The sequence below is a fragment of the Magnusiomyces paraingens genome (genome assembly GCF_902498895.1).
Source record: "Magnusiomyces paraingens strain CBS 517.90 genome assembly, contig: contig3, whole genome shotgun sequence".
In the NCBI taxonomy this organism is placed as follows: domain Eukaryota; kingdom Fungi; phylum Ascomycota; class Dipodascomycetes; order Dipodascales; family Dipodascaceae; genus Magnusiomyces; species Magnusiomyces paraingens.
Window position 1 is genome coordinate 3,600,890 of NW_022474069.1, and position 23,044 is coordinate 3,623,933.

The 23,044-nt window shown below is 38.4% G+C and overlaps 10 protein-coding genes across 10 annotated transcripts; 3 read left to right on the plus strand and 7 right to left on the minus strand.

Annotated features, from left to right (window-relative positions):
- Nucleotides 1-104: 104 nt before the first annotated feature.
- SAPINGB_P004418 (uncharacterized protein) lies at nt 105-3,340 on the minus strand (the record flags this gene model as incomplete). The annotated part of the gene is made up of 3 exons (XM_031999133.1): nt 105-2,971; nt 3,035-3,098; nt 3,146-3,340. The coding sequence occupies 3 exons, from the start codon at nt 3,338-3,340 to the stop codon at nt 105-107; spliced, it is 3,126 nt and encodes a 1,041-aa protein (XP_031855024.1).
- Nucleotides 3,341-3,559: 219 nt separating this feature from the next.
- On the plus strand, nt 3,560-5,005 carry SAPINGB_P004419 (uncharacterized protein; the record flags this gene model as incomplete). Its single annotated transcript, XM_031999134.1, has 1 exon — nt 3,560-5,005. The coding sequence occupies one exon, from the start codon at nt 3,560-3,562 to the stop codon at nt 5,003-5,005; it is 1,446 nt and encodes a 481-aa protein (XP_031855025.1).
- Nucleotides 5,006-5,418: 413 nt separating this feature from the next.
- Nucleotides 5,419-6,319, plus strand: SAPINGB_P004420 (uncharacterized protein; the record flags this gene model as incomplete). Its single annotated transcript, XM_031999135.1, has 2 exons — nt 5,419-5,518; nt 5,568-6,319. The coding sequence occupies 2 exons, from the start codon at nt 5,419-5,421 to the stop codon at nt 6,317-6,319; spliced, it is 852 nt and encodes a 283-aa protein (XP_031855026.1).
- Nucleotides 6,320-6,352: 33 nt separating this feature from the next.
- Nucleotides 6,353-8,968, minus strand: SAPINGB_P004421 (uncharacterized protein; the record flags this gene model as incomplete). The annotated part of the gene is made up of 1 exon (XM_031999136.1): nt 6,353-8,968. One exon carries the CDS (start codon nt 8,966-8,968, stop codon nt 6,353-6,355), a length of 2,616 nt encoding a protein of 871 aa, XP_031855027.1.
- A 945-nt stretch (nt 8,969-9,913) lies between these two features.
- SAPINGB_P004422 (uncharacterized protein) lies at nt 9,914-12,470 on the minus strand (the record flags this gene model as incomplete). The annotated part of the gene is made up of 3 exons (XM_031999137.1): nt 9,914-10,643; nt 10,783-11,964; nt 12,268-12,470. The coding sequence occupies 3 exons, from the start codon at nt 12,468-12,470 to the stop codon at nt 9,914-9,916; spliced, it is 2,115 nt and encodes a 704-aa protein (XP_031855028.1).
- Nucleotides 12,471-13,261: 791 nt separating this feature from the next.
- SAPINGB_P004423 (uncharacterized protein) lies at nt 13,262-13,993 on the minus strand (the record flags this gene model as incomplete). Its single annotated transcript, XM_031999138.1, has 1 exon — nt 13,262-13,993. One exon carries the CDS (start codon nt 13,991-13,993, stop codon nt 13,262-13,264), a length of 732 nt encoding a protein of 243 aa, XP_031855029.1.
- Nucleotides 13,994-14,045: 52 nt separating this feature from the next.
- On the minus strand, nt 14,046-14,903 carry SAPINGB_P004424 (uncharacterized protein; the record flags this gene model as incomplete). Its single annotated transcript, XM_031999139.1, has 1 exon — nt 14,046-14,903. One exon carries the CDS (start codon nt 14,901-14,903, stop codon nt 14,046-14,048), a length of 858 nt encoding a protein of 285 aa, XP_031855030.1.
- A 546-nt stretch (nt 14,904-15,449) lies between these two features.
- On the plus strand, nt 15,450-16,816 carry SAPINGB_P004425 (uncharacterized protein; the record flags this gene model as incomplete). Its single annotated transcript, XM_031999140.1, has 2 exons — nt 15,450-15,576; nt 15,681-16,816. The coding sequence occupies 2 exons, from the start codon at nt 15,450-15,452 to the stop codon at nt 16,814-16,816; spliced, it is 1,263 nt and encodes a 420-aa protein (XP_031855031.1).
- Nucleotides 16,817-16,918: 102 nt separating this feature from the next.
- On the minus strand, nt 16,919-19,337 carry SAPINGB_P004426 (uncharacterized protein; the record flags this gene model as incomplete). The annotated part of the gene is made up of 2 exons (XM_031999141.1): nt 16,919-18,990; nt 19,259-19,337. The coding sequence occupies 2 exons, from the start codon at nt 19,335-19,337 to the stop codon at nt 16,919-16,921; spliced, it is 2,151 nt and encodes a 716-aa protein (XP_031855032.1).
- Nucleotides 19,338-20,597: 1,260 nt separating this feature from the next.
- On the minus strand, nt 20,598-21,059 carry SAPINGB_P004427 (uncharacterized protein; the record flags this gene model as incomplete). Its single annotated transcript, XM_031999142.1, has 1 exon — nt 20,598-21,059. One exon carries the CDS (start codon nt 21,057-21,059, stop codon nt 20,598-20,600), a length of 462 nt encoding a protein of 153 aa, XP_031855033.1.
- Between the last annotated feature and the right edge of the window lie 1,985 nt (nt 21,060-23,044).

The window sequence follows — 23,044 nt, forward strand, 5'->3', positions numbered from 1 at the left end:
ATTTTATTCAAAAATTTTGTCTTTTGTTTGTTTATTTAGATTATCGACTTTTAGACTCTAGTCGTAGTATCAATGCTAGAGTCAAAGGTGAAGGGGTGCTAGATTTATTCCTCATCGTCACTATCCATAATACGTCGGCGTTTGGGTCGTTCATCAGTTGCTTCGTGAGCAGACTCTTCGGCCTCTTCGGCCTCTTCTTCTTCTTCTTCTTCATCATCCAATACAGGGTCCTCCTCGAGATCGTCTAAGCCTTCATCACTATCTTCAATATCAGAAGCACTCTTGAATTTCTTTCGAGATTTTCTAGGCTCCCTAGGCTTGCGAGGTTGTCTGGGTCCACGAATCCGTTTCTCACCGCCTCGGCTACGCTTTTTAGTTGATTTTTCTTCTTCTTCATCGTCATCAATCCTCTCAGCAGCAGCCTTTTCAGCCCATTCACGAGCTTGTTCCTGTAATTGCATGCGCTCTTTGACAAGCATCTCTTCGCGTTCCTTCTCTGCCTTTGCCTTGGCCTCTTTCTCCCGTGCTAAACGCTCCTTCTCTGCAAGTTGTGCCTTTCGAGCCTGATCAATACGGTCGTGATATTTGATTTCGTACTCCTTTTGCAACTCCAATGCTCGCTTTAACCTTCTGATCGTTGTTTCCTCTGCAATAGAAATACTTTTCTTTAAGTCCTCAGGAGGGTAAGGAGGATGTCTGGATTTGGCAATCTCTTTCATTGAAATAATTGCAAGCTCAAGGCCCTTTATAGCTTTTTCAATATCTTTGGTAGTCCGATCGCGCTCAGCCAGTTTTTGAATGAAATCCGCCATTTGGAAACGTAAAAATGCAACGTTAAACTTAAGTCCCATGTTTTCAGGGTACTCGTCAAAAGCCTTTTCAGAGTAGCTCAAGGAAGTCTTGAGAGCCTCCATACTGCGTTCCGTCATGCCACGAGCATACCATGCACGACCGAGCAAAATCAAAATTTGTGGATCGCGTCTATATCTATTAAGGGCAATCTCGTAGCACTCAATTGCCTTAGAAAACTGCCTTAAATCAACAAGACAATCACCCATATTAATGTAAATGGATGCATCGTTTAACGTCTCACGAATTTTACTAAAAATTTGAAGAGCCTTGTCTGACTGTTTAGTTTCAGCAAATATAATTGCAACGCCCTGCGCTGCAAACGCATTGTTTTTGTCTGTCAGCAACGCACGCTCAAAGTATTCAGCAGCCTTTGAGTATGTCCACTCTTTCTTTTTCAAGTCATTGTCTGAGTTGACACGAAGACCACGTGCAACACCAAGGTATAAATTTCCAATTGCAACCATTGAATATGTGTCGTGCTTGTCGATTTCAGTAAGCGTCCGCTTGTAGTGCTTCATTTCAACATCATCATTCAGACTCTTGACTTGAGGCCGACGCTGGCGTCGCAGATAGTAACCATAAAGCGCCCTTACTTCCAAATTGTTTTGGTGCTGAGCCATAAGCTCACGAACTTTAGTTGGGCCATTCTGTTCACCAAGAGCAAGACACAGGTATGCTAGACGGATTCTAGCAGAAAGGTAATCTGGGTGTTCATCCAAAATTTCTTGGTAAAGTTCTCGCGCTTTTTCAATGTTACCACTGGCATCTTCAAGGCGAGCTAAATTGTATTGAATAGAGGTTTTGACGTTTTTGTGGAAAACATGGCCATCTTCCTCTGCCTTTTTTGCCATGTCAAAAAATAACCGTGCCGAGTCATAACTACCTTTAGTATAATGAAGCACACCAATATTATTGTATAGTTCAGCTTTAACAGGAATGTCTTCCTGTGATTGAATGAGTTGAATCACTTCGTTCAATGTATTAAGAGAAGTGGTGGTATTCTTTTCTTCTGTAATTTTTGCCAAAGTAAGTAAAGCTTCAATTGGTGGTGCTTCGTCTTGTTCCTTAGAAAGCCGCATAAACTTTTCCAAATATGTAATAGCTTTATCTCTATGCTCAATACCAAGGGCAGGTTGTTGTTGCCAGCGTTGGACATATGCCAGAGCTAAGAGAAAAAGCGCCTCTGTACTCTTGGGGTTTTTTTCAACAATTTGTTCAAATGTGAAAAGAGTTTCGCTATCATTCTGAGCCATTAATACAAGACCCTTACCCACGCGTGCAACCAAGCTCTGCGGATTTGCTTCCTCAGCCTTTTTGTAATATTTGAGTGCTTCTTCGAGATTATCAAGATAGTGATACGCACGCGCCATCCAAAAATAAGCGTCACTAATAACAGGTTTAACATTAGAGTAATCAATGGCTCGTTTGGCCAGTTTGATGACACTGTCCATTTCAGTTTTTGAAAAAAGGTAACTTGCAATGATCAAATCTGCGGCAGAATAATTTGGGTTAGCCTTGTAGGCGCTTTGGATGTGATTCAATGCTTTGATATAAGTAGCTTCAAAAGATGGGTCGTCCACATTCTTGACAGCTTCGTCCATGTAGTAAAGGCCCATAAGAACATTAATTGCTATTCCATCAGGATCAAGCTCAAGAGCACGTTTCCAAGCTGCGTGTGCCATTTCTTTGTCATTAAGATGCCAGAAACACAAACCAATGCCAATTCGGGGGTCCGGGTGAAAATTTGGTCGCGAGCGAAGAATTAATTGGTAAATGGCAAGAGCTCCTTTGTAGTTTTTCTTGCTGTAAAGGACACGAGCCTTACCGAGATGGCCAAAAAGATTAGAATCCGAAGACTCAGTAAGAACCACGCGAAAAGAATTAAGACTGCCCTCAAAGTCGCCTTTAAGGACACTAAGTTCACCACGCGTTAGGTGGCCAAGAGTGGACTGGCGATCAATCATGGCAATTCGATTTGCAGCCTGAGTAGCCAATCGACGGTAAGACTTTTTCGTTTCGCCCGTATCCTGATCAAAATTAGGGGCATCGCGTTCTTTGCGATAGTAAAGCCAAACCAGGAGTGAAAGAAAGTGGAGAGTATCTTCCTCTGTTTGGAGAACTAAAAAAAAAAAAGGGGGGGTTAGAAAGGAATGAAACAAATGAAACAAATGAACAAACATACACTCCATGCCAGTCTTGACTATTTCAATAGCATTATCAACATTTCCTAAACGAGCATAAGCAGTCTATATTGTTAGTAACAGCAGATTGTTTCTTGGATTTAAAGACTTACAGCAATGGCAAGCCAGTAAGAGCGATCGCACGACTCGTTGCGAAGAAGAGTACAAATCTCTTCAGGATCTTCTCTGAGATCATTGACAAGATCAATAGTAACAACCTCATCACCGTTACCAATCTCTAAATGGTTCGGGTTCATAGCCGTCATGTAGTTGTAGGCCGACGCATCTTCATACTGCGGAGAAGCCATTGTTAGATGTGGTTGTTTGGTTGTTGTTGTTGTTGTTATTTAAGAATTGTTGGTAGGGAGAAGGGAGTGGTGGCAGTGGTAAAGAAAAATTATTTTATTTGAAAAAGTTCGACCGGGTAACTTGCAATATTTTATTTTTCTTGATTGGGAAAAAAAAAATTTTGGCTTCTCCGAAAATTTCAACAACTTTGAAGTTTCCGACTAGCTTTCAAATTAAGAATGACAGAAAATGCAGAAGCACCGACTAAAATCAGACTATTCATAGGCTCGATTTCGCCGTTATTGGCTCAAAGTATTGATGAGCTTAGTGCTCGTTTTGAAAAGTATGGCAAGCCACTGGCTCCGATTGAACTTCATCACAAGCCCATTTTGGATTCGTACTACGGATTTCTTAATTTCGAGACTACACCACAACAGTATGATACCATGAAGAAAGCATTTGCTAAGCTTAAATTCAAAGGATCAGTTATTAGCATTGAAAAAGCCAAGCTGGATTTTCAAGATCAATGGGCACGCGAACAAGCACGGCCAAATCCACCACCATCAAAAGACGCTCTGCGGCGGCGATACGGTCCTGCACGACGAGGCATCGACGAAATTCCTGGACGGATGAGAACAACGCTAAGACGAAAGTATCGATACATGACATTTCGGATCATAGTAGGGAATAGAAAAAAGGTGCTAAATTGTCCACGCAAAAAGCTGTGGGGCTTTATGCGAGACCGTAAATTGGATGAGGTGGTGTGGCAATATTCTAATCGGCAGTGGAGAGATGGTAACGGAGATGTCATTGAAACTGTGGATTTCCGACCGGTAGCCCCTAAGAGTGTCGGAGGAGTTAATTTTGATGCAGCTGAGGAGGAAAATAGTGAAGAACAGGAAGAGGAAGAGGAGCGACAGCGGAACTTGTCAATTTTAGAGAAGATGTTTGGCGGGGCCAGCGAGGACTACATCCCTAAGGCCACCCTGGACTCTAAGAATGATCTGGATGAAGAGATTCAGGAAGATGATGAAGATGATGATGAAGATGATGACGATGATGATATGGCTGATTGGGAAAATCACCAAAACTTTCACAAAGTTGAATCCGTGGAAGAGCAAGAGCAAGAGCAAGAACAGGAACAGGAACAGGAACAGGAACAGGAACATGAAGAAGCGCAGGAAGAACAAGAACCCGAGGAGCCCACAGAGTCAATCTCTGTTGAGGAAGACATTGAACCTGCGCCAGCTACTAAACCAAGCACTAAGACCCTGCGAAGTTTGTTTAACCCGACTGAGGGCTCTGGTCAGTTTTCTCTTTTTGGGAATGATTTTGCAGACTCTGAAGATCTCGACAATACAGTTCTCGAGCAGCTCGATGCTGAAGCCGTTCGACAAAAGAAACGACCTGCAGAGGCATCTTTATTCGATACACTTCCTTCCGGTGGGGTTTCATCCGCGGAGCGCAAGGGCTTGTTTTTCGGACACTTTGAATCGCCGTTTTTGTCGTCACAGGCACAGGCCGCACAACTGCCAGCCTTACAGCAGTTTGACAGCGAAAAATGGGAATCATTATTCTACGCGCGCCGGAGTGACTGGGCAAAGAAATTTAAGGGTCGTCGGCGCGAAGCTCTGCGGCAGATTGAGCGTAAGAACAAAGCGCGCCGGCGGACTGCGGTGGTTTGATGGGATGGAAGTAAGGCGTTTTGATGTGTAGTGACTTTTACGTAACTGTGGAATGGAGGGGACTTCGTAATTCTTGATAGGTATAAAAAAAAAAAAAATCACCACCAGTTTCTTTTCCAAACCACCATTAAACCTTCGACCCAAACCGTAATTCTCCAAAGATCACCTGTGTAAGTGCCATGAATCTTCCTTACTGCCTTGTGACTGTCTGCCATGAATCCTTCTGACGATTTAGGTTTTTTTGGTTCTTGTCTCACAGCTTCATAATACGGTTTGTTACGTAACTGAAAAATAATCATGTCTTCCAACGTACAAGCCGACCAGGGAGTGCCTGCAATCAAAGTTCATCCCGTAAGTAAAAACATAGCAACTGTTCCTTCCCTTTCTTTTCTTCCCATAAAACATCAATCATCATGTCCTCTGTTCAAAATCAAGCTAACAAGTCGGCTGAAATTAAACAAAAACTGTTGTCGCCGCAAGTCTCGCAGGTTCTTAAACATGTTTGGAGAGCAGGTAAGTCTCTAGTCCTTCATTAAAAAGTCCTCAATTCTAACCTGAATAGCGCATGCTGCCGTCCTGGCTTTCGCCGTTATCTTTACCCTCTCCTTTATTATTTTTAAGGGAGGTTCACTCGTTGGCCAAATAGCTTACCGCGGTCTTTTCCTTTCAGCTACCACGGTTTATACACTTTCGCTTTTCCAGCGTTTCCAAGGCCAGATTCCCTCCTTTTATGTCTTGCTTCGCATGGACTCCTTCCAGTACGGTTCTCTGGCCTTTTTCTGGCTCTTCACCAGATGGCATTTGATTAAGATTATTCCATTTGTTTTTTTCAGTGGTATGCACATGGCCGAGTATGTGGCGGATGAGCTCAAGCCAGGAACAAAAATCTCAGATGACATTCACAAGCTTGTTTCTGAGCATGGTGCTACTCTTTACAGATACACTGCCTGGTGTAATATAACCATTTTTGTGCGTCTCTTTATTGACTGTCTCTTGCTCCGCCACGGCTCTACAGTTTCGCTATTTGTTTTTGCTCTCTTTTTCCGTATTCGCGTCGCTTACTCCCCCGTTACGCAACAAGTTATTAAAGACCTTTTGGGACACATTGATACCCTTGCAAATAATCCCAAGGTCCCAGCCAAGGTCCAAAGTTACTGGGCCCAAATTAAGAATGCGCTTGAAAACTATGAGCCCACCTCTCTTGATCCTAAAGCTGCTCGTGAGCACATTGCTCGTCTTAAAGCGCTCCGTGAAAAAGAAGCACTTGAGGAAAAGCTTGCTGAAGAAAAGTTTGAAAAGGAACACTATAAATAAAGTCTATAATCATCATCTACTTAATACCATCATCTACTCAATTGATTCTTTAATTTCAAGAAGCTTCTCCCATCCAGGACTATCCTCCCAGTATTTTTTGCCCTTGCCAATGAGTAATCTCACTGCAGATCGCGCCTTGAACTTATGGTTGGCACAAACAACAGTATCTTCTCCCAGTCGACCTTCGCGAGGACCCAAATTGGCGTATGCGTCCACAAGTTCTCCACAAAATTCCACGGCTTCGTTCCAAACGGCTTCCTCGATTTCCACCTGTGGCTGATGGGTATAGATTCGGAACCCCTTTTCGTAAGCATCTAGAGCAGCCCAAGGATGTCCACGCCATAGCTCCACACGTGAAACAACCCGCCACAATCGTGGGTTGTGTGTAATAAGGGGAGGGAGTGTTGATGTGAAAAGTTCAGTAGCCGATTTTTGAAAAAATGTAAGTGAAGAAGGATTCCAGTCAGTCCGTACAAGGACGTTAGATAATTGCTCTAGTACAGCAACATCGCCAGCTGACTCGACGTCATTTTTGCTCAGCTTGAGGACCTCACGCATGCCGAGAAGTACTTCAGACCACTCCTGCAACTCTGTTGCAACAGTAACATAATTACTCCAAACTTTCCATTTGAGCTTGCTAGTGACGTACTTTACGGCTTGTTTTAGCGCATTTAGTGCCTCCTTCTTCTTGTCGAGACGTAGTAACGCAGAAGCAAGATTACTCCATGAAACACCACTATCATCTTCCAACGCAACACATCGAGTAAAGGCCTCTGCAGCAAGTTCATACTGCTCTGTTTCCAATCCAGCACACCCATACATGAACCAAGTTTTGAAGTGCATTGGGTTAATCCTAAGGGCCTCGTTCATGTATTTGATGGCCAGATCAATATTTCTTGGAATACCTGCAGATTTAGGCGGGTTATAGTAGTACGATGCAAGTGATCGGCGAGCACCAGGGTACTTGCCAACATCCCAAGCATGCTTCCACAGTTCAGGATCTTGGTTAATATCACCAAGAATGCTCCAAGCCCGAGCATCTTTGGGATGTTTGGCCAAGTGATCTCTCAAAACTTCTTGGGCTTTGTTTTCCTGGCCGACAACTGCGTAACACAGAGCAGCTTGGTGCCACATAGCCAATCGTTCGTATACCTCAATTGCAGACTTAATTGAACCAATGCTCATGAACTGCTCTGCCAGTTTCGAATCCATAGCCCATTTTGGCAGTGGAACCAGAGAGTGGATGTAAGACAACCGCTCAGAAATGTTGTCAGTTTGTGGCGTAGCAAGAAAAGTTGCGGAATTTTGGCCCAGTTCTTCCACCAGACTTTGCATCTGCAAAGTTCCACGCTCTACTGTCTGCGCAGCACGAGACTCAAGTACACTGCGTTCCCAAAGCGCACGACTATACAAGCACCAGTTGACGCTACCATCCTTACTTTCAATAATACGGTTAGCTAATGCAAGCATTTCTTCTTGTGTTAGAATGTTATCAGAAGTAGAAGTCTCCTTAATGTAGGCCAACTTCAGCAAAACAAGTGCAGAGTCGATATCCTGCAAAGTTGGTTGTCGGTTCGGATCCAAGTTGCGCAACTCTTCCGGAAGAGACTCGTAATCGCGGAATATATCTTCGTTATCGGAAATCTTTGTGTAACTAATTTTGTCAAGCAACAAATCTGAATTGAGCTCAAGGGCAATGGGTGGTGGTGGAAGCGAATCAAAACTGTCGTCTGGGTCGTCATCCTTGTTGTGCTTAGACTTTGCAAGCAAAACTAGTTGATGTGTTTCTGTGCGCTGGAACTTGGTACGTTTGCCCTTGACACCAGTGATTGCCATTTGCAGCTGTGAAGCTTTTACAGAAACAGCCAAGGTACGCTCAGCATTGGCATCGAGTCCAAACGCAAGCTCAGCGCGTGTAAGTTCGGCGTAAAAGACTGTCTGCAAGTGTTGGGAAAGGAGATCGGCAGGTATAGTCGAATCCGTCATGTTTAATAGACCCTTAAGATTGGCAATTGAATATCCGTCAAAAACTTGTTCATGGAGACAGGACACAGTGTTATCGAGAAGTGATTGGTAAATAACACTGACTCTTGCAAGCCATAGTTTGGCAAAGGGTAATAAAGCAGTGTCAGAAAGCTTCTCATTGTCGATGATAGCCTTGAGAAAACGCGTACTAGCCAAGATCAAATGAGGGTTGCTGGTCAAAATGTAAACAGGTTCGCCTTCAATAAGCAAAGAATCAATAATCTCAGAATCAAAAGTCTTTTGTTGGTCAGCAGCCACCTTGACGGTCTTTGAATAAATGTCGATACTAGCCGCAGGGCCTGTAAAGTTTGTCTGGATAAAGAGTTGTAAAAGACAAGCGGCAGCACAAATGAAATCCGAGGTTGTTTCTATAGCTTTGACAAGATCAGTGGATTCAATTATACTGGAAATAGCGGAATCGAGTTTAGCGGGATAGTCATCGTGATCAAGTGTAAAGACTGGTTGAAGAGTAGGCAGATCGAGAACCCCATAAGTACCAGAAAGGGCCCCACCAAGAAAGACATCAAATGACTTGTACTGAGAGTCACTATTAAACTTGGCCCTATCAAAGATCAAAAAGTTCTTATGGGCTTCAATGTACTTTTCAGATGTTGACGCCGTCATCGATATTGTGTACTTATAGAAGTAGATTGAGAAGAAAAAAAAAAAATTTTGAAAGTTTAACAAAAAAAAAAAAAAAAAAAAAAATTAAACCCCTAACCCTGTTGATACGGCTAGCTGTTGTTCTTTAAAAGATGAAAAAACGGTAGTAATCAGAGTGTATTTAAGAGTAATAAGCCCGGTATGGTGAAAAATAAAAATAGACTGACTCAATAAAGGTAATAAATATAATAAATTTAAATTTTTATGTCGGTTTTATAAAACCTTTTCAAAAAGAAAAAAAAATTATGTGGATTATATTCAACTTTTATTTGCATACTTTGAGGTTCAATCTTAACATATTTACTTCGAAGTCACGGGACCCGTGGTGTAATGGTTATCACGTTTCGTTCACATTTGTGAAATCCGAAGAGGCTCCGAGTTCGATCCTCGGCGGGTTCATTTTTTTTTGGCTTTCTATTGTTTGAAATTTTTGTTGAATAAATGAATGGATGTTGTTTTTTTTTGTTTTTTCAATTGTGTTATTCTTTTATGTTTTCAAAAAATAGACAGTATTTCTATATATATTTTAATTTTTTTTAATTTTCCCCTGTTTATTAGTTTGTTTTTTAATTCAAGCTATATGATCGTATAACACCAACATTAATTCCATCTTTATTGCTTTTATTATAACCTTAATGCTATAAATTGTGTAAAATGTTTGTTTGTTTGTTTGTTTTTATTCAAGGGTTATAGAATTATATAACATCAGCATCTGCGCTATCCTTCTTGTCCATACTATATATTTTTTCATTTTGATAATAAACTTTTAATTTTGGCTTCAACATTGCATCTCCAACAGCCCGAAAATAAGTCCTGATGCCAGCTTACGAGGAACAGGGGGTTAAAAATAACCAAACCTTCCCAACCTATCTCCACTTGTCTTCATCAACGCTGTAATTGTATTTCTTAATCCCTCCAAGCAGAGATAAAGCTTACAATCTCTTGTAAGCCAGTTAAACTGTTTAAGAGAGTCGACATGTCCATCTCTGGAGATATCCGTTTCAGTCCTTTTCTTTCCTCTTCAAGCAAAGGACACTCAACTAAAATGTGATGAACTGTTTCCAGCTCTCCACATTTGCAGTTGTAACTATCCTTTTCAATTCCAAACTTTTTAAACCATGCGCCAAAGTTGCCATGGCCTGTGCGAAACTGAGTAATATTACTCAAGATCCTTCGACTATCTTTCTTCATGATCACTCCCGTAACCATTTTGGAAAGATTATCAGTACATTTCGACTCCACTGTGATATTATGATACCACAGATCCTTACTGCTGTTCCAATACATTTCTTGCCATTCTTCCATTGCTTGTTTCTTCAAAATTCCAATCGTCTGATTTTGTTGTTGTTTCAGTGTAAGAGGTTCAACCCTCTTGCATTTTCGTTTTTCATCCTTTTTAATCATATAGTCTCTATCATCTTTCGCCAACATGTAAAGCGTGGTTAGCTTTGCAATTGGAGATTTCTCAATCAATGTTAACAAATGACCATTAATAGGATTAGTTTTGCTAATATTTAGGTGTAAACGAATAGCTTTTCGTGCCACCATAAATTTTAGCCTAATACTATATGGCATAATACCAGCTTCCTTTTGTAATACCGCAATAGGAGTTGTGCGATAAGCACCAACAATTCTTCTTAAAGCCATGTTCTGCATCACTTCCAACTTGTGGATTTCTCCTTTCAAGATTTTATGATGCCAAATTTCTAAGCCATATTCAACAATTGGTCTCACGCAAGCAATATACAGTGATCTGACTGCAGACCCTCGCATACCTTTTTTGCACGCCACCAAGATGCCAAATAGCACCAACAGCTTTTCTTGCTTTATTGATTTTATTCAAAATATGAGATTTAAAATCAAGCAGATTGTTCAAAGTAATTCCAAGCAATTTAACTTCCTTCTGGGGTTCACGAAGTTCTCCATTAGGTAAAGTAAGTTGCACTTTCTCATCTTTAGGTTTCACATTTTTTGTAAAATGAATAAAACCCAATTTATCACCCAAATCAATTTTGGTCATTCTTGATTTAGCCCAATTACAACATTTTTCTAATATGTTGCTTAAGCTTTTGGTATTTTCTTCAATTTTACCTTCAACGGTAATAGTCACATCATCAATAAAGCCAAAAGGAGTTCCACCCCATTCTTTAATGGCATGATACATTGGTGTGGAATATATCAAAAAAAGTAGTGGTGAAATAGGTGAGCCTTGCGGAATTCCAGTACTAATTTTTTGCACTGATCCTTTTCTTCGGTCCATGAGCATACTAGCTTCTCTTTCACTTACAAATTGGTATGTCCAGTTTATAAGTGCTTTGGGTAGTTTCATATCCTCCATTGTGTCTGCCAATAAATTTCTGTTGACATTATCAAAAGCTCCTTGAATATCAATGAGCATAGCTGAAATTTTTTCTTTACTAGTTTCAATTCTTTGGACAAGTTCCAAAACAGCATCAGTAGCACAATAACCTTGTCTTCCCCCATATTGCTCTGGTGGAAGTAAGTGTGTTGTAAGCTTGGTCATTCTTTTTTGTATAATTTTTTCCAGTACTTTAGATGGAATCTTAAGTAAGGAAATTGGTCGGTATGCTCTTGGCTTTGAATAGTCAGGTTTCTTAGGTTTAGGTATAACAACAATAATGCCATGTCTCCAGACTTTTGGGTGGTATCCAAACTTCACACAAGCTTGGAGAAGCTTGAAAAACCTTTCCTTAAAGTCTTTATTCAGCCATGCCATCTTTAAAACTTTGCCAGTAATTCCATCGTCTCCTGGAGCTTTATCATTTGGGGTATCAGCCAATGCAGAGTCAACTTCATCAAACTCTAATTTTGGCCATCGAGAATCGTCGTCAATTTCAAACTCTCTATCAAGACCATGATCAATTTCAGGTAGAAGTGCCTTCCATATTTCATGTCTTTTTTCGTCAACAGTAGTAGTGAGAGTTCCATCTTCTTTTCTAATTTGTGGTATAATGGTATCATTGCTTTTTGGATTAATATACTTCAAAATCTTCCAAATGTCATTTCCTTCTAAACTAGACAAATATTTATTCCATTGCTCAGTACTTGCTTCACGCAAACTGTGGTCAAAAATTTTTCTAGCTTTTTTCGCCTCTTCAATTTTTTGTCGTTTCAAAGCCAAAGAAGGTTGTCTTTGACGGGCTTCCCTTTAGCTTCTAGCGCTTTTTCTAACTTCTCCCTTAATTCTTGATTCCAATAGCGTTTGGACTTTTTCATCACCTTAACTTCCTTTCATCGACTTTGCCATTGCTCTTTTTACAACCTCCTCAAGAACTTTAGCTTGGTCATCAATTTGGTCAGTTGATTTTAGAGTTTTGTTATGCACATTAAAATCTTTAATGGCAGAAGAAAGCTCCTTGTCAAACTTTTCCCAATCTGCATTCTTAATATTCAATCTCTTCACCGAAGTAAAAACTTCATCCCTGTTTTTACTCTGAGACATATAAATGTCCCCTCCACAATTGAGTGATCACTTAGTGTATTTTCATCCACTCCACTAAATGAAATTCTATGAAGTAAGTCCACTGAGCCATAAACCAAATCAATATTGGTTCTATTGTTGTATGTTTTTGATTTCTTGGAGTAATTAACATCATATCATTTTCATGTAGCCACTCAACAACTTCATCTGCTTCCGTATTCGGACCTGCCCTTGACTCCCATTCCTTGTGATGTAAGTTATAATCACCTGCAATGACAATCTTTGAGTATTGTTCCTTGATCTCCCGTTTGAGAAACTCAAAACCGGTGGCTCAGGGTATTTCTTGGATGGTTTCGGTTGATTATAGACATTGACAATTGTAATGTCTTTAACCAAAATGGTAACCATATCTCGATTTGTAAACTTTTCAATTTTAGTAGTTAATGCTCGTAAGTCAGAGTTAGACCTAATGTAAGTAATTGCTCTGCATTTATTTTTTTTTCTTTTCCAGTTTCTGTAAAGATTGGGATCCAATCTTTATGTTTAATGGGCCCATAGTTGTTAAAGTAAGGTTCTTGTAATAACAAGATATCAGGTTCTTTTTTATCTAAGATAGTTTCAGTAATAGATTTCGATTTATGACAATTGAGTTGGAATACTTTATAATTCATTGGATGTAATAGAATTGTTTTCGTTTTCTTCCTCATTGGATTCATCTAGTTCTTCAATATTTGTTTCTTTCATCGGTTCATCTTGTGAGTCGTCAGTGGAAACAGGATGGGCCTCATTATCCTTTTTGTCTGATTCATTTTTCAATAATCGTATCTTATTACGCATAGCTTGGAGTTCTTCAGGAGTTTTTTTCTGCTAATAAAAGGTCTAACTTTAACTTTTGTGTACTGGATAATAAGATTATCAGCACACTTTGCATAGTCTTGGGCATTTCTGAATGAAACCAATGCTGTTTGGGTAAATTGGTTTCTGCTAATGATTTTGGGTTCGGTATTCAAAACAATATGGTAATCATTAAAATTGTAGAGAGTTTCTTTCAAGTCTTCAATCGATGCCGTATTAGGTATTTCCTGAAGTACAGCCTTGTACCAAGAATCTGTGTCAAGCACTGAATAAGTAGGGTCAACTTTGGGGATCCATTCTGCAGCTTTATCAGCAAAATCTTTGTCATTAAGTTGAACATATAAATGCCCTTTGACAGTATAGCCTATTTCCTGAGCCACCGGCTTTTGTGCAACCGCATCAATTTTCTTTCCAATCGCAGGGATATTAACTCTTTTCATGGTATCTGGAATTCTTATGCACACTCTAAAAGTGGGTTTGTCTTCATCAACTTTAGTTTCACGGTGTTGTTTTTGAGCCTTCATAATGTCTTTCAACTTTGGAGTTGCTCCATTTGGAGTTTTAGGGGTCAAAGCAAAAGGCAAAGTGTCGACTTTTCTTACCGCACTCTTGATTTCCTTTTTTGCGTAGCTAAGTTCTTTGGTAGTTAAATCAGCCTTAGTTGAAATAGTTCCAACTTTGAATTCCATATTATCAACTCTTTTCTCAAGATTGTTGGTCATTTCTTTGAATTCCTTGATTTCAGTGTCGATAATTCTTTTGTTTCTTGCTTTTTTCTTGAGACAAATCTTGAAGAGTCATCTTAGCTATTTCATCAGCTTTATGTTTCACTTTATCGCAATGATCCTTATTATCCTTAACTTCCTTTTTAAGTTTTTCAAACATTACATGTTTAACTTCTGTGTGAACCTGATTGTTTCTCAAAACATCAAGTTCTGAGCGAAGAGAATTCACTTGTCCTTCTGAAGCCTTAAGCTTTTCGGTCAAAGCAATGAGTTGTTTAGCTAACTCATTGTTTTTAAGTTCAAGATTTTGAAATTTTATTTCCCAATCTTCAATTGTAATACTCAAGTCTTCTTTAACAATAGACAATTCAACCAGAAATACATCCTTAAGTTTTAAGATGTATTCCCAGGCTTCAGAATTATCACCAAATGGATTTGCATCCGGCATGAGAACATCCATGTCACGTGATGGTGTTGCGTCAATTTCCACATCACCACCATCTGGTGAAGAGTCAAAGGTAGGGTTCAAGGTTGGACCAACATTCACAATAGGGGTTTCAACGGGGGTTTCGTGGTTTGAAGAAGCATTATGCTTATCATTCGATTCAAGCTTTTTGTGGATAGTTTCAATTTTTTTATGGGAGTCTGGTTTTTCATTATTTTTTTGGATTTTTGTCGAGGGTTTGATGTGATGAGCTTCATGAGAATGAGGTCCTCTGGAATGAGAACTTTCTTTCTCCTTCAGTTCAACAGCAATAATTTTTTGCATATCATTAATATTAGTCTGTTCATTATTATTGTCGGTATAATTATTGTCGGCAGGAGGGTCGCCGCCACTAAACGTGGTTTGGGTGTTGTTGGGGGGGTCTGACATGGTTTTTTAAATTGTGTAAAAAAATAATCTTAAAAAAACCCTTTTATACTTCCAAATGTATATGTAGGTAAAATAGTTTGGTTTTTTAACACATGAGTAATTCGGCAATAGTTTAGTGGCTAGAATTTCCGCCTGTCAGCTTTAATTAGCAGCACGCGGGGGACCGGGGTTCAATTCCCCGTTGCCGAGTATTTTTTTATTATACTTTTTTGTTGTCAATAAATTTTTATCATTTTTTTATTTAAATAAATATATATAATTGCTGAAATCATAGTTTTTTTCTTTCTTTCTTTCTTTAATCTATCATCTTAAAGGTCTTCATTATTATTTAAAATCAGAAGTTTTGTGTAAACAATTTTTTTTTTTTTTTTTGAACAGAACCAAAAATCAAGATGTACCTTTTAAAACCTCGGCTTAAGTGTCTAATATAAGAAAAAAAAAACCTAAAAAAAGTATTTCCATTCCCACCACCACTTAAAATAAAACCTTCCCTCCATCTTCTTATTTTTTTTTTTTTACTCCACACTATATACAATTGATCCAACAATGGACAGCCAACAACATCCAACAGTTTCATCAATCTCCCAGATCCCGGTTCCTGCACCTGCAAAACCTCCCGGGTCTCGATCGCCAGCCAATCTGACACTGCCTATGGCTGGTGCTCCTGAAATTAGTATGTTTTTTTTTTAATTCTTTTTCTTTCACATTTAATTCCTCCCCCACAAATAAATCATCTCTCTCTAACTTTTTTTTTTTTTTTTTTTTTTTTTGATTTAGTCCGTGCACACCAGAAAGACACATATGTTTCTTCTGTTCTTTCCGATCACCTACTTTCCGCAGTCCGAGCTATCAAGGGCTCTCGTTATGTCCATGTACATACTTCATCGCTAACAGCTCTGGCATCTTTCTTATATCTAGCAGCTACAACTGGCGCATCCTCAAAAACCCTTGGGGAAGAGTACTGTGATCTCATGTACGTTTCTGAAACAATCCCTAAAACTGAAAGTGGACTTCCTGCAATTCCTTCAGTACCGAGTCGATGGACTTTTGTAGCTGTACAGAGCCTGGGACCTCTGGTTGCTCTAGGTTTAGGTCCAGCAATCAAACGTTCGGTTGACCGTTTAGTTGCCAGGTCCCAAGCACAGGACAATGTTCAAACCCGCAAAAGTTCTAAGCGGTCATCACCATCTACAGAACCCAGTTTGCGTACTCGTCTATTAGTTTTTTTGCAATCTTTTATTTCCCGTTTACCTATTATTTTTGCCCGTGCAACTGCCATCCATCTTGCTCTCTTTTACTTTTCAGGCAAATATTATTCCTTAATAAAACGTGTCTTGGGAATGCGTTATATGCTTGCACATGCAGAATCCCCAGAACCACCTGGTGCCATGGCCCGTGGTGGTGAGTATCATGTTCTGGGTGCGTTATTGCTGGCTCAAACTGTGGCCCAGACTGGTGTTTTTTCCGCGGCTCGTAACGCTCTCAGCAGCGTAGTAGAACGGATCTTCAAATTACAAAGTTTAACAGAGTCTTCAAGCCAAAGTGCGACAACAGTTGCTGGTCAAGGGAAAGTTGTTTTGAAAGCTGACATGACACCCGAAGAAATGATTAGTGCCATTTCTCAACATACAACAACAACTACTACTACTACTACTACTACTACGACCCATACACACCAAAACCCATCTCACAAGCAAATCCGACTTGACGAGGACCCATCAGCTTTTGCATTTATCCCAGAACAATCTCGCACATGTGTGCTGTGTTTAAGTGGCCTACGCGACCCAACAACAACGCTTTGCGGTCACTTGTTTTGCTGGGAATGTATTGCTGAGTGGTGTCGCGAGAAACCAGAATGCCCTCTGTGTCGTACTGCCAATTTGGAGCAAAACCTATTAGTTCTGCGATCGTAAAAAAAAAAAAAAAAAAAAAAAAAAAATATTCTACATTTCATTTCTCTATATGCTTCTTTGGTTTCAATAACTCTTTCCAACTATTTTTTTTTCCTTTTTTTTTTAAATTCCAGAAGAGTAAGAAAACAAAATCTTCTTTTCCTTCTTCTTCTTACCCTTACGGTCATTAGACGTAGCTCCAGAAGAGGAGGACCCTTCGTCATCCTCAGCTCCACGAGAAGGTCGAAGCACAGTAGTAGCTTGAAGCACATCTCCAATTGTATTACTGTTAAGTTCGCGTGTAGGACCAGTGTGTGTAGGTTCAAAAACAGGTCGTGGGCGGGAGCCAGGCAAAGATGGGAACTCGGAAGTGTTTAAAACAGGTCTTTTGCCACTGGATGATGATCCATGTGAAGAAGTCATACGGTTGATACTAGTAGAGCTTGAGCTGGCGCTACCTCCTCCCAAAGTAGGGAACGCAGTGGTGGACGAAGTATTGAGCGATGAAGATGAGGAGTTACTTGATGCCCAAGAGGCAGATCCAAGAGTTTTCCCCTTGTTCTTATTAGCTAACGAGGAACTGCTGGAAACTTTCCCCACAATAGTTGACGATGATGCAGTTGAATAAGATTTGACGGCTGGTTTACGGACAGTAAGTGCTGGAGCTGCAGGAGCACGTGTAAGTGGGATGGGTTTTTTGCGTGAAACAGGTGGGAGAGAGGGGAAAGACGAAGTGTCACCGTGAGAAAGAATGGCAGCAGCTTTAGCAGCTTTACGAGACACTGGGCCTGTAGACCAGGGGGCCACGCCAGACTTTGATCCACGGGCCATGGGTGCATGTCCACCAGACATGGAGGAAGATGATGATGCTGAAGCTAACGCAGCAGGAAGATGCAGACGCAGGCGGTATTCTTCCCATGCACGGTTCAAGTCACGAACCTTAACAGGGTTATGGATAATGACTTTAGTAAAACCATGGACTGTTGCCTCGAGTTCTTGAATGCTGGACTCTGGGAAGAGTTCCTTGTATTGAGCAATGAGATCGTAAGCAGTCTTTTCGCCCTTGAGAAATTGCTCATTAATTTGATCAAATTGGGCAAACTTGATTGGATCATCCTTGAGCATGATTCGTACACGCTCTTGTAATCTACGGTCAGCCTGTTCAGCCATTTCCGGTGTGACGGTCCAATTAGTTGGAGTAATTGGAGTAGAAGAGCCTGAAGCATGGGCACCAAGAGCAGGGAAAGCATCACCACGAGAAAGCTGGACAGGGGTGTCATTATTTCTAGAATTTGGAGTTTGGACAGTTGACAATTGGGATCTGTACCTATTATTGCTGTTTCGGTTACTATTGTTAAAGGTAAAGTCAATGTCCAGTCTTTTGTTGGTATAAATGTCCGGATGTTCAATACTCATATGATTTTGAAGCTCAATCTTGGAAGCAAACACAATGTGTTTCTTTTCCAAACATGCAGGGACTTTACAGGGGAAATGTTCAGTACTATAGTGTTCGGTGAGGCGATCAATATCGGCGAAAAAGCGTGGGGCCAAGGCATTTTCTCTGAGACATACGTCACAGCGGAAATGCTTTTTATTGAGGTGTTCTAGTCGGTCGTCTTCTGAATAAAAGCGTTCGCTACAGTAGGGGCATGATGGGTGGCCTTTAAAGCCATCTTCATCAGGTTCTGTTTGGGATTCGTGGTGGCGAAGGCCAGCAGAGGTATAAAGGGCAAATTCTTTGGTGAAGATTGCCTTTTTGCCGCTGATGCAGAGATAGCAAAAGTGAAGATTGTGAGCTTCCTTAACGTGGGCTTTAAGATCCTTCCATCCTTCTGTTGAATAATAGTCACAGTCTTTTATGGGGCAATTAAAGCGGAGGAGACTCATGACATCGTTTCGGACACTGCGGTCATCAAACTTAAGACCAAGTTTCTTTTCATTAGCTACGAGGGCTTTATTGCTGAGATCATCAAATTGTTTATCAAAATCTTTTGTAACAATGACCACATCACGTCGAGTACGGCACTGAGGACAGTTAAAATCATCCATTAGTGCACGTAAACGCAATGCACATTTGTGGCAAGTGATGTGGTTGCAGCTATAACGGGCAACGTACTTGATTGTGTTTGCACAGATCGGGCAGTCTTCATCACTGCACCCTGCAAATTCGTCTTGGACGGGTTTGACAACATCTTCTAGAGAAGAGAGTTAGATCGGATGAAATGAAGATAAAGTCTGAGGACTTACCTTTTTGATGACGGTGGTAATTATGGTGGCTCTTTTTGTTATTGTTATTGTGGTTATGGTTATTATTGTTATTATTGTTGTTGTTATTTTTTCTATTATTTCTCTTATTGTCATTATTATTATTATTATTATTATTATTATTATTATTATTATTATTATTAGCTGATCTGGATTGATTTCCATTAGAATTGTTGTTACTATTATTATTACTGCTACTGCTTGATGATCCGCCAGCCAATCTGTTTTGATTATGATTGTTGTTATTGCGGGTATTAGTAGCAGTTCCTGGAGCCATCCTTGATGTTGAATTATTACAAATGGTGGTGGTGGTGTTGATGATGGGTTTTGTTTCTTGTTTTTTTTTGATGGCAAAAGAAATATGGTATTTATTATTATATTAAAATAAAAATAAAATAAAATAAAATAAAATAAAATAAAATAAAAATGATGTAAATTCTAAATGTTAAATGCTAAATGCTAAATGCTAAATGCTAAATGCTAAAATAACAACGACAAAAATAGAGCTTTATATCAAAAAAAAAAAAAAAGTGCAATTTCAAAATACAAGAGAAATCAAAATAACAAAAATCGTAACAGCTGAAAAGTCTAGTAAATTATAGTTGATTGGTTAAGTTGATTAATTGATTTATTAATTGATTTATTAATTGATTTATTGATTGATAGATTGATAGATTGATAGATTGATTGATTGATTGATTGATAGACTGATTGATTGCTGATTCTCTCTATGATTCTCTCTATGGTATAGAATTACTGATTGTTAAAAGTAAATAAAAAAAAAAAAACAGAAAATTCCATATAAAAAAATTTTTTATTTTTTTATGTGATGGAAAAGAAAAAAAAAAATTTTAGTGAAGGGGGAAAAAAAAAAAAAAAAAAAAAAATTCGCCCAAACAAAATGCGGCGCACATCCGCTTTCTATTTTTTTTATTTTTTTTATTATTCAAGTTAGTGGGCCGTTACGGCAAAGGAAAACGTGAATTTTTTTTTATTTATTATTTATTTATATACTATTATATACTATTATATACTATTATATACTATAGTATATATAGCTATATATAGCTATATATAATTAATTATATACGGGGGAAAGGGCACATACAAAATCTACCATTCTGGTATATACGCATAAACAGCCTAGAATTTACGCTAAGTTAAAAAGTTTCACAAACTAATAGACTTCTCTGATTGGTCCATTTTAATGTCCGAGTAATAGTTTTTTTTTTTTTTTTTTTTTTTACTGTCAAATACAAAATATTGTAGATTTTGTTTTTTTTTTAAAAAATTTATCATTTTTTTTTTATTTATATGCTTATAATTTTTTTTTTTTTTTGTAAATATATAATAATTCTCGAATAGTAAAAAAAAAAAAAATATGAAAGATATGAAAGTAACAAAGTCAACACTTTAAATGGACTTTAAATAGTAAGCTCTGGTAGTTTATTAGCAAGAGAAAAACATGTATCATTAAAACAGGGGGTTTTTTTTATAATTCATAATAATAAAGAAGATGAACCAAATATCAACCTTCTTATTTGGTGACCTGGTTGAAACCTCTGAAAGGATTGGCCTTCTGCTCCTTGAGAATCTCATGGGAAGCCTCAGCCCATTCCTTGGTGGCAGTGATACCATCACCCTCAGAGATGAGTCTGGCACCAGTAAAGAGAACAACACCAAAGAAAACCATGAGGCCGACACCCTTGAAGATCTCAGCAACCTCACCCTTGGGGTGGATGGGCTTGCGGGGACCCCATGTACCGTAAGAAATGTACCAAGCAGCACGCTTCTCAAGGGGAGTAAGCTCAGTCCAAGAGCCCTTTTGTCGCTCAGCGAGCTGAGAGATGATGTCTTCTTGCTCATCAACAGTCATCTTCTCCCAACGGCTCTCGAGGTCAATGATAGCAGGGGTAGAGATGGCCTTGGTAGAGGCAGCACGGACAGCACGGGTAGCGGCACGAGCGGCAGTGGGCATTGGTCTAATAGCTCTCAACATCTGTAATGGTGGTTAGATGATATGAATTATAATAGGATGGTGAAAATGGTAGTGGTTGTGGTGATGATTGTAATGTAAATGAAAGATGGTCAAGTCCTTCAAAGGGTATTTATATATCAAGTGGTAATTCTTCATAGGTCTCTCTCTCTCTCTCAAAAAAAAAAAAAAGTCACCCCATTTTAAGTAAGCAGGGGAGATTTTTTTTTTCTCTCCTATCAGAAAAAATGCATTTCACATAGGTACTTGAAAAAATTGATTCAAAAGTGTGGACATCGTCAAAAAAAAAAAAAAGTTGAACAGATTGGAATAAGAAAGATAAGAATAATTAGAGACTGATGGAGATATATAGTGAATACACTGTGCTGGAGTGTTTTAAAGAATTATGTTGGGTTGTGAATTTGGAAACGTGTGATTGGTTGTTTATAAAAGTTGACAGAGAACATTTGCTGGAAAGAGAGAACAAAAAAAAAAAAAAGGATTGTCAAGTATTGAAAACAAGCATGTTAAGAAGAAGAAGAAGAAGAAGAAGAAAAAAAATTGTTCAAACAAGAGTTCCAATGTAAAGTGAAGTTTAAATAATGTTATGATAATTATTGTTGAGAGGAATAAGATAAAAGCCTACTTTAAGATTTTTTCAAGGACACCTTCAAGTATTCAAACAATAGACACACAGAGACACACACACACAATAGTTTAAAAGCAAGAAGCTAGTAAATCAATAAAAGAATTGAGACAGGAACATACCTTGAATATATATATATATGGGGGGGGTGGGAATAGAGTGTGTTATATACTGGGATGGTATATATCAAATAAAAAAAAAAAAAGGGGAGTGAGGATTAGTGTTTTTTGGGTCGGGGTGTGAGTAAATAAAAGAAACAAAAAGAGAGAAAAAAGAGAAAATAAAAAATTAAAAGGAGGAGGAGAAATTAAAAAAATAAAAATAAAAATTTGAGACTGTACAAACACACACACACACACACACACACTATGAATTTTGGGTGGTGGTTGGACTTAATATGGGCTTTTTTGTGGTGGTGGTAGTGGTGGTTGTGGTTATGGTAGTGGCTATTGTGCTTATAAAATTTTCACACACACACACACACAAAAGTGACATGACATAAATATTATTTAATTACAAGTCATTTTGTAACAAATTTCACATATACACATACACGTTTTATATATATATATATATATTTTAAACAAAATTATACAAATACTCAAAATCAATTACATCAATAAATGAAATTAACGTATAAAAAAGAGAATTTAAAATATAATAATTCTCATTAGATCAAAAAAAAAAAAATTTACAATATGATTTAATTAATTACAATTACATTCATAGGGGGAAAATAAAAAATATATATATATATATTGGGAGAGAAGGAATTTAAAAGTATTGTGTTCGGGGTGGGGTATGCTCGGGATTAGGTCTGAAATTTTTTTTTATTATTTTTAACCATACCAAAGGAATAGACGGGTTGTTTTAGAAAATAGAGAATTGTTCTTTTTAATTTTTTTTTTTTTTGTATATAAACCAAAGTCCTGATGACGAGTAATCTACGGAAATATTTTTTTTTTTTTTTTTCACAGACAAAAAAAAAAACCCCCTATGATCTGTCTTAAGCAGTAAAGATCAAAGTATATATAATAGTACCATAAAACATTCCCTCCCAACCAATCATAACTATTCCGTTTAATAAAAAACAACACTTTACCTCACAAAATGATTTCCCATTAGTGCCTCCTTTGAAAGTGGAATGACAAGTCACATGATTTATAAAGACATATATATATATATATATATATGCATAGGAACTTGTGATAATAATACATTTCAAAAAAAAAATGGAATTGATTTCAGATCTATATAATAAATACTTTTTTTTTTTTTTGTCAAAGTAACTTTTTTTAAAAAAAATTAATTAATTAATTAATCTGGGGGATCTTTTGATACCAATTGAGTTTTTTTTCTCTTT